At 36.9% G+C, this 10920-nt stretch overlaps 1 protein-coding gene across 1 annotated transcript; it reads right to left on the bottom strand.

The window, feature by feature from the left end:
- Nucleotides 1-6650: 6650 nt before the first annotated feature.
- On the bottom strand, nucleotides 6651-9561 carry LOC127839698 (uncharacterized). Its single transcript, XM_052368082.1, has 2 exons — nucleotides 8225-9561; nucleotides 6651-6759 (listed from the first exon to the last, which is right to left on the bottom strand). The coding sequence occupies exons 1-2, from the start codon at nucleotides 9559-9561 to the stop codon at nucleotides 6651-6653; spliced, it is 1446 nt and encodes a 481-aa protein (XP_052224042.1).
- Nucleotides 9562-10920: the final 1359 nt, after the last annotated feature.

The raw sequence follows: 10920 nt of genomic DNA on the forward strand, positions 1-10920 counted from the left end.
AAGTTTTCAAAAGTTGCATGCATGGAATGCGTTACGTCATTTATTAATACTTCATTCCATCGTCATATATTTATACGACCCGTTTAGACGCCCGAAGATCGTTGATTATCCATCCCGTCTCAACCACATGCAGGTGTGCGAGCGGACACCACGTGTCGCCATGTGGTGCAACGTTACCGGTCAGCCGTCTCCCACCATCACGTGGTTCTACCTGAAGGACAAGGACTCGCCCGAGACTTGTGAGATAATCCATCCTTGATCATATGTGTAATTGTTCATTTAGTTTCCCTTGTTACACAGAATTTGTCTATTTAATTGAATATTCCTCCTTTTTCAATATTATTTTCAGCCATATTAAGGCGATAAGCTAACCAACGCCTAATTTTCCATTTTACCAATGCTGAGTGCACATACGTGTGCAAGTAACTGACAACTACCCTGCTTAAGTCATAGGTAAGAAATGAATGGTATAGCAGAATGAGCCGGGCCGGGAATCGAACCACGGATTCTTAGACTTTAGAATTCTGTTCATATTACGACCAAACCCCACGCAGAGGTTACTTCTCCTGTCGTTTAACGAAAATAGCTCCCGTAACGAGTAATTCCCCCCCCCCCCCCCCCCCTTGAATCTGAAAAAAGTCTGTGACATGCCGTATCCAAGTGAAATTAACAATAGCATGTCCCACGATAACAAAAAAAATCATTAACAAGTTTAAAATGTAAAGATTGGGACACGAACATTCTCTTAAAATTTAAAATGGGATTTCTCATTTTTTAAACTTTTAAGTTTAGACGAAGATAAATCTAATGGATGGTAATTATTATAGATCTCAAATGGTTTTTCAAGACATATTTATGAAAAATGATCCATCACCAAGTTACGTTTCGCTTTTTAGCATATTCACTACCGTTTTAACAAGAAAAAGACCATATATTAGGACTACAGGTTTCACTGCCATTTACCGCATCGACCATTATTCCTTTCATTGTTTATATGTTCTCCAAGTATGCCCTGTATTGTTCTGTGAAACACATGGTCTCATAAAGTAACTTAAAGTGGATACGTGATTTATTAAGCAAAAGCTTGATAAAAATACTCACCATTTGGAAATTGTGTGGCGCGTCTCATCTCTTACTTAGTCCCGACTTAAAATGTAAATGTCACATTGGAAGTATAGTGTTCAAATAACGACGTCGAACACTTTGCACTGATTTTGACTTAATAATTGATCGAACTATTTTAAACAAACTTGTCACAAATTATAAATATTTGGTACGAAAGTTTTGCTACCAGGCATGTGTCCCTAGCTATATGGCCAAACTCGTACCAAAAGTTCAATGTTCAAAATTCGTGCATGACTTTAGCTTAATCATTCCACCGATCTTTTCAAAATAAATTTCAAAAGTGAGAGGACGGACGGCTTAGGCGCAATACACCACTCAAAGTTGAAGCTGATATTGTCATACCTACATAGTATCAATGTGAGAAGCATTCTTTAAAACGGGCTCGACATATATGCATCTAATATATTTTCCATTACTCCACAAGTAGTATATATCGGCCTAAACAATCGCATGAACTGCATACCGTACGTGGATCACTCCAACCGAGGCCAATATCGATGTGTGGTTAGCAATGCGCACTGAAGTGACGTTATTGTGTTCCACGTTCACGACATAAGTAATTGGAAAAACCAGAGTTGTTGCCGAACATGTTTGGCCTCGAGTTTTTCAGGGACTAAATCTTTATTTAATAATCAAAGTGCAAAAAACTTTGATATTAAACATTATGCAGTTTCCTTTTTAATAGGCTTTTGATAGCGTCTGCTCTTAGCGCCATCTCATTGGCATTGGCTCCATCTCTTTTAAAAGAATGCAACATTATGCAAAAAAAAATCGATTTGCTTTTAAAAACGCCACCATCACATGACTTATAAAGAGCCTCACGTTTCCAAATTGTTTGTGAGTGTATGTTTCTGCACGTTTGTGGATGAATTAATATTCGCTGAATCGCACTACATTGCCCGTTTTGTTATTAAATTATGTGAAATATGTTGAAAAAAAACATATAAAACCTACATACCCCGTGCAATTATTCGTGTGTTTAAAATACTTCTTAACCGCAAGCACGGGAGTAGTATTGGGTCGTTTATTAATGCATATCTAAAAAATGGTGGCGTTCGTGATTAAAGGCCGTAAGAAAGCTGCGTAAATAACACAGTATATGTAAGCCTTGCTTTGTGAAAACGGGGTTTAATGCATGTGTGTATAGTGTCGTCCCACATTAGCCTATGCAGTCCGCACAGGCTGATCACGGACAACACTTTTCGCCTTTAACGGGATTTTCGCTAAGATACTTCCTTTCAACGAAAAATGCCATAAAAGCAGACAATTCTGTCCCTTATTAGCCTGTGTGGACTGTACAGGCTAATCTGGGATGACAATTTATGCACATGCATTAAGCATCCTTTTCTCAGAGCGGGGTTCGTTTGTAGTAGGGTATAATTTTGCGGCGCAATTTGCAGATGCTTTGTAAAACGCTGTTATCTTGTTTTCATAAATCATATTGTTAATACCCTACAGCACAAAAATGAGATACTTCTTCAGATTTCTAGCGTTAAAAGTGTATTTCAATAAAACAGGTCAAGTGTGAAATAGAGATTGTATGTCATTGCAAACTTCACAGAAAATGTCGATTTACTGCGTTTAGTGAAGAATAAAATGCAAATGTTCACTTTCATATAAAGACTGATAGCTTAAGTTCCACATGCGTGATAAATAAGATTTTGTGTAAAAGAATTAATACTGTCCTCTTGATTACGTTATAGTGGGTGTACATCGACCACTATCGCATATGTGTTCCATTGCAGATCGGATTATAACACTGGATCCAGAAAACCAACGCGGGTCGGGCATCATGATACACATCGGAAGAGCTCCTTCTAGCGGGGCCACAATAACAACAACAACTCGTTTATATTAATTATTGAGGATCGTGTTTTATTGAATATGCTTGCAAGACTTTTAAAACAATTATTTTAAATGCAAAATGACAGAGTAACAAAATAATACTTAAGTTTAATCAGGAACAAAATCTCTTGAAGTGTGTTCTACATCTGTTGAAAACTTCTCAATAACAGCAAATATAACAAGCAAGACATAACAATAAAATTTAGACATAAAATGGGTGTGCAAAATTTCAAAGGGATATGTTCAACGAAAAAAATAAGAACAATCATTATATTGTATTTTCAACACGAAGTGAATCAATAATACTTATTAAACGATTAGTTAATTGTTTTAACTAAAAGTATTTTGACCAGAGTACCGCTTTGCATGCACACTATTGATTCTAATTGAAGAGCACCATTTCGGTAGACGTCTATCCAAACCCCCATTTGAAGAAGTGTGACGTCACTGCGCTCGTCCGATCTCTATGCCAACATGCGATTTTACACCATTTTGGGCTTAATGTGCATACATTAAAATATAGTCCGCGGAAGAATGCAACAATCTCTTAATAGTCGATATATTCTCATATTTTTTTTAAAACGCGATTTATCAATCTAATGCATAGTGGGCGATAGTGTATTAAACGTATTTATTGTCAATTAATTTAACGGACCCATAAATGTCACTTCTTGATAGTTTTTTTAAATCTTACCTAGTAACCTAGTTTTAAACAATGTCCCACTAGCAGATTTAAAGAATATGTGATTTGCAGTGCACGGTATTTAATGCCCGCGAATGATACAAACATAACAGGAAATATCCGATATAAAGATATTCGGAAAGGTTTCAGTAATTTGTGTGTAGAGTGTTTTTCTTACTGGACTAACGACAATTTGGAAAACTTTGAATTATAACTTTATTTTCAAGTTATTAATTTTTACTGAAAGATATTTTAATTTTGGCGTGATTTGTGCCTACGGGTAAACCGGAGTACCCGGCGGAAACCCCACCTGTCCGAAATGGTGTCCACCTATCAAACTCACATGGTGCCAGGGGCGGGGATCGGACCTGGGTTGCCTTGGTTAGAATCGCGATTCCGACAGCATGATTATCTTTGTCAATAAATGTGTACTCATCTGGTCATAGTGACCTGTCTCGGGGGTGGTTGAATTAATTCACATACCAACAGTACGTTCATTTTTAAACAAAGCGCGCTATCGAATTGATCGATTAATCTGTGTATAAGAAATAAACCAACATTCGGGCTCACGTCTTTTTAAAACCACATATAGATCAGATCATATATATATTATATCTGTTTCTGAGATTCCAGTTACCCTTGTAGGCTATGCGCTTGCATTGTACCTTACGAGTAGTTCGATACTTTATTTCTTTTTTGTTTGAAATATATTAATTGAAAGTTTACATGTAACAGACACATGGAATGCCATTGTGCTTAAATTGAGAGTTTTGTTATTAGAAAAGCATAATCTTACCTGTCTAAAACCCAATTTTTCCAACAATCTGTACTTCGATTGACACACTGTTTCGTAGTAAAACATATACCCGACGTCGTAGAGAAACGGACTACGCTTCGACCTCGTCAGCTCCCAGTGATAAAATTGGTCACAAACGAGGACAAAACAGACACAATTAAGACACAAAGGAGGCACGAGAAAATCACAACTTCGTCGTAAAACCAATTTTTTGCGATATAGATAAATATCCTTCGTAAGCAGATTTCAAAATCAACACACATTTTTGAACTCGTACTGATACAGTTAGAATACGCAAAAATATTTTTAAAAATTACGGAGCTCAAATAAGTGCGGACATCTTCATCTCTCGCATGTGCACGTATTGACATATTTTATTGAAACTACCACATATATTTAGTTAATGCTCTAAGCACATGTCTTTTTGGTGATTATGTTTGTTCTTTTTAGGGAACATGTTCAATACTAAAATAATCTTTTTTTGTGTTGTACATATTGAATTTCAACTCTAAGCGTGATTTCCACAAAATATGATAACGTGCAATGGCCAAAAATTATAATAAAAAGTATTTGATATGGCCCCTTTATTAGTAATATTTTTTTTTGCTTAAAGTATATCATATAATTTCATAGTTGAACGTGTTTAACTACAGCTGCATGAATGTTTTGGATGTTGTTAGGTTTAAACACTGACAGATTATGGGCCGTGCACTCATGAAGCTCAAAACCAGTCAATCGCTCTGTTTACGGAAACCTCTCGTTCATATTCAATGATTACGAAAGCATATTGCTTATTACAAGTTAACACTTTGATACAGCAGATTGTTTGTCGATCAACAAATCTATCAGAGAGACACCCTTGTAGTCATTACAGTTTTGATAGATTCTATGAATGTAATTTAGAAATAACATTTTTATACATTTCGTTTTTACAACATAAACGGTCAAACTGTCTTACTCAATCGTTTATCAATACAAAAACTCGTACAATACATTTTCTAATATTAAAATAATTTCCGAATAATATGCTTTAAATTAATTAAACAAATGGAACCACCGTTAATAGTTTAATAAACACTCATAAACACGCCTATCAAACAATAAAGCAACAAATAAATGAAACTGCAAAAAAAAATAATCTCAAATTCAACTCATTCGACGTATACATCTACATACAGCACAACTAGGCACATACAAATGGTATGTTTTAAGCATATGCTTTTGCCGCAACGCACTTAAATGCCGGAACGCACTTAAACTGTATAACATCTTAAAATAAAGTCAAAACATGTCATTTCCAAAAATAAATAGAACATTTTATAGAACAATTTGATATCTTTCGAGCTTTTTACTCTACTTTCAGAAATGGCGAAAAGCACGCACGCGTCATCATCATGGCACATTGGCGCTATATAAACGGACTCTCCTAGAAGAAAGGTTCGAATCGACTGTGACACAACCAACCATGTGAATTTCAGCTCTCTAGTAATGATGCAAATCATTTAACTTAATTCACTTGGTTAAATTGACATCTTTATTTTTTGAATTGTCAATACAACATTTGTTCTATTACTTTTGTTCAAATAAGATCTAAACTATTAAGTTCTTTTTAAACTGTAAAAAAATGTTAATCTGCGTAAATCTGTTAAATTGCGTTAGGCAATACAAATAGTATCGATGTCTTAATATATCACACTCCTTTCCATTTAAATGTAATGACATTTGGATTCTTCTGCAAATATACATGTACTTTGTTATTTTAAGCTGTTGAAAATAATATTGATTTATTTGTATTGTTGATCGTTCCGGTTCGTAGAGAAATGTGCTCAAAATTACCACAGCTTTTTATCAAGCTATTTAAAAAATATTTTGTTTGCAATATATGATTACACACAGTAATATTTTTTAAGTAGTTTTAAGTCTTGAACCATGCATACGTTTTTTTCATTGTATGTTTAATTCCGGTTTAAGAGATCGTTTTCTATGCTGTAAATAGTAAACGTGTGGTAATCTATACAAAGTGACCATGCAGAATATTGTACAGTAGGTAAGAATATATAATAATGGATGAAGACAATGTTCTCGATTTTCAACCTTGTGTAGAATAATATCTCATTTGTGTGAAAATATGTTACAGTTATCTAAGATGTAGTTTTCTCACAAATTTCAACACTTTAACATTGTTTTAAAGGCCGCCACAAATTACACAACGAATCCGTACACAAACCAGACCACGTATCCGCATACAAACCGGACCACGTATCTGCACACAAACCAGACCACGTATCCACACACAAACCAGACCACGTATCTGCACACAAACCACACCACGTATTTGCACACAAACCAGACCACGTATCCGCTCACAAATCAGACCACTTATCCGCGCACAAACCACACCACGTATCGGCACACAAACCAGACCACGTATCCGCGCACAAACCAGACCACGTATCCGCACACAAACTACACCACCTATGATCAAATTGGATGATTACACGATTTAAATAATTTATACAAAGAGGAGGAAATGCAAATTAAGCACTTTCTTATAATTCAATGTCAATAATATAAAAGTGCTTTAAACGCTTTAACTGTTAATCGAATTTTGGCTTACTCTGGCTCATTCATGACCAGGAAAACTGCTTCTTAGTTGATAATGACAAGATTTAAGTATTTGAAAACGACGAAGTTCAAATGTAAAAAGGGCTTCAAAAAGTCTCACTGTAAAGTTTAAATTCAATTTACCGAGAGGGTATATCAACACACCTGACATAAACACTTTTTTTAAAGATTGCAGAAATTGGTCTGAAAGCCGTTCAGCATATCATTTGATGGTGAACGGGCGCTTTTTTTCACTGATTACATCATACTAACACATACCTAACGATTGTTAATGCACTTTTAAGGATTTAATATGTGTGCACAAGGCTGAGACGCTTCCAAGTGCCGCAAAAGATCAAATGAAAAAATGAGTTCAATGGTAAATGTTTTAAGCAAATATCTTGCTTAAGAAATGCTATAGCATCATGATTTTCAGCACGTACAGTCATTGTTTTGTTGCTTTTGAAGAGGATGGATATATAGAAGATATTTGTTGGATTCGGTGGCATATCGATTTTCCCAGAAAAAATGCGAAAAATATCGATATTTTGACTGTTATTTTTCACTGTTTAAAAAAGTGAAATACCAGTTTATTTCACTGATATTTCTGTATCCTCGAGTGACCTATTTTGACGCATATAAGCAATTAAACAAAATAAGTTTTTATAACATCTTCAACTTTCATTCACCTTCAATGGTTTTCTTTTTTGAATGCCTTCTTATGTCGTTTGAAACAAAAAGTTGACATGAGTCACACAAAAAACACCACCAGATTAAAAGTTTGCTACACTATGGAAGCGGACATGTTTTCTGAGAGTGACCTGAAATGACGCATTTGATTGGCTGCCTTGTTATGTTGTCAACATCGCATTTGATTGGCTGCCTTGTTAACATTGGAGACTGTACGCTGAAATTTAACTTACCGGTACCTAACCATGCAGACTGAACTTGTACACCGGTACCTAAAATATGTAAAACACATATCAAGTTCAAAATTTATTGTAACATTCAATACTAACAACAGTGTTGATAACATAACACTGCAATATGAAGGTGCTCATTCCTCGGTGGCACAGTGGGGGCATAGAAACTTATAACCCCTTCTAACAACCCTCACTTTAGTGCAAAATATCAGATGGACCCAATGTTCACATTTGTCACATTGCACCCACTTGACAAACACAACAGATGTACTGTTGTGCACTTCAACAGGTGTGAACAGATTACACACGCAGCATGCATTAGTGTCTGAGTCATCCTGGTCACTTTCTGACATGGCACTTTGATCAACCCTTGACTGACTTGCTGATCCAGATGGTCCAGGTTGATGGTCTTGCTGGGTTGCAGATTTTTTCTGGTGCTTAGACTGCGCATGGTCCCTCACTTTTTCAAAAACTGAATCTTCAGTGATTGCCCTACCACTGACTATAGTGCTGAGGTACTTCCTTTTTATGGTTGTGCTGTCAGTTGGCTTGGGTACAGCTACTTTGCCTTTAAAGAATTCCTTAACAGTGGGTTGAGCGTCACTCTGTGGTGTTGGCATCGAAGGGCTTGAATGTAGGACCTCTGAAGGCTTGAAGTGGAATGCATCAACAACTGATGGATTGTAGGGGTGTATGCCTGTTTTTCGGAAGGATGCTTGTAGGTTGCTAGCAGAGAGTGCCTTTGCATATGCCTGACAACCCAGTTTACAAAAGTTGTAGCGAATTATACTCTTCCCACAGTAATCTCTCATGAACTGATGGCACACAGAGTTGTAGATTCGTTCAAAAGGTCCAAAGCATCCCACATCTAATGGTTGTAGCACGTGGCTGGTGTGAGCAGGCAGTATGAACAAAATCACGTTATGTTCTCTTGCCCAGTCAATTAAGCCAAGGTTTATATGAGACTTGTGGCCATCATACAGCAGGAGAACAGGTTTGTCTGGGAAACGTTCAGGTAAGTACTTCAAAAGGTGTTCTGCAATGTATTTGCGAAACACACTTCTATTGCTCCAACCAGATTCAGACACAGTTCCATCAGCACCAATGCAACCTCCTTCCAATAATTCCGAACGCATTCTGGCCCCTGGAAAAACAAAATATGGTGGCACACTATACCCCAATGCGTTGCCACAGCCAATCACAGTGATGAGTGTTCTGGAACCAGATGTAGCGGCTGGAACTTCGGTCTCAGTGGTCACTACTGATGGTGGAGTATGTGACGTGGACAGGCCCTTCTCATCTATATTGTAGACTCTTTCTGGTTTGTCCTTCAAACAATACTTATCCAGAATAGACCCTAGTTCAGTATAATATCTGGTCACTGACGTCATGTTGATCGCCTTGGCCCGTTGTAATTCAAGACCACGAGGTTTCAAAACTTTAAGTTCCGTCCACCTTGACATAAAGCCACGGAACCATTTCATTGTTAGAGGATGGGCTTGGTCCCGTTTTTCTAGGTAAACAGCATACTCCGAGGCCATCGTCACAACTTCAGCCCGCCCATAGCCATATCCACACTCTGCCATGGTCTTGATGTGTTACACAAGATGGGCTTCCTCCTCGTTGGAAAACATCGGTTGTGGACCTGAATGTACACTTTCCGAATTCACTGTGCCACACAGCCTGTGCCTCAGGGATGCTTCAGGTACCCCAAACTCTCTGGCAGTTGTTCTGATTTGGGCCCCTGTCTGTCTGATATGTACATAGGCAGCATTTATAGAAGTGGGTGAATTACACCGGTACTTCCCTTGTGGGCCCTGGAAATAAAATTACATTTAAATTAGTTTACCACTCATCACAATATAAGTAACAATAGTAAATAATTCTGGTGGTAAATCCCCATTAAAATCCAATGAATGTGTGTGTGCAGTGCTATTCATTTAACGCGTACACCTTACCAGTGGCTAAAAATAACTGAATTGACGTAATCCATCACATGCCAGTCACGTGATCTATGAATGAAACAAAAAACCCTTGCAGACGAACATTCGTCATTTTTTCCCACGATGAATTTAGGTAAATAAAATCATGTTCCGTTGAGATGTATTTTTGCATTAGTAAAATCACTTAAAATTGCATTGAAATACATTGAATACATCTATTCTTACCTTTGCATCTCTCACTTTCTACATGTTTTGCGCAAGCGAAAACAAGTACGTGTTTACTACGATTTATAGCAAAATGACGTCAGCGGAAGTCGCTTATGTATTAATACCGAGAAAAACAAAAACTGCGTCGAAATAGGTTCGCGTCATAACAGGTCACCCGACGATATAAATCACCGGAAAGCATAACATAAATAAGCATCCATTTAAGTTAATCTACATCACCGCAATTGTGTAATTTTTATTGCTTGTCATTTATCCGCAGGCCAATAGTTAATGGTTGTGGTACAATCGTTTTCGTTCTTGGACACTGCATCCCTTCAATCAGTTCAATGAAATTTATTTACCTAAATATCTCATATCTGAACTTAAAATTCTTTTGGGAGAAATGGTCCGGACAACTGGATAAAACAGCAACAATATGCTTACCCATTGTTTTTCGAGGAACATAATTGAGAATTCCTGTGCTAGCCCCCAATCACAATATGATGGGGTATAATAATAATCGTATGTTGTTCGTACCACGGGTATTTTGTAGCAAACTTAAGACTACCTGGGGTATTTAAAATCGAACCTGAGCCGAAAATGACCAATTCGATCGATAATTACCAATATAATTTTTGCTTAGCAACTGATTGTTTGTTTTCAGGAGAAGGCCAGCCACGTCCAGAAGACCAATTACAATTAAATGTCTAATGGGAGGCTAACAAAGCATTATAGGTCATAGGTGAAACAATATCCAAATTGACATTTAACTGAATCTAAATAGCTACCAAATGA

Source organism: Dreissena polymorpha, chromosome 7 (assembly GCF_020536995.1).
Source record: "Dreissena polymorpha isolate Duluth1 chromosome 7, UMN_Dpol_1.0, whole genome shotgun sequence".
Lineage (NCBI taxonomy): Eukaryota > Metazoa > Mollusca > Bivalvia > Myida > Dreissenidae > Dreissena > Dreissena polymorpha.

Bases quoted from the DNA above. Each gene is read 5' to 3' on its own strand.
- LOC127839698 (XM_052368082.1), bottom strand. From the start codon at position 9,561: ATGGCAGAGTGTGGATATGGCTATGGGCGGGCTGAAGTTGTGACGATG. The intron at 6,760-8,224 runs GTGGGTGCAATG...GTTTGTGTGCAG, and splicing joins ACATCTGTTGTGTTTGTCAA to ATACGTGGTCTGGTTTGTGT.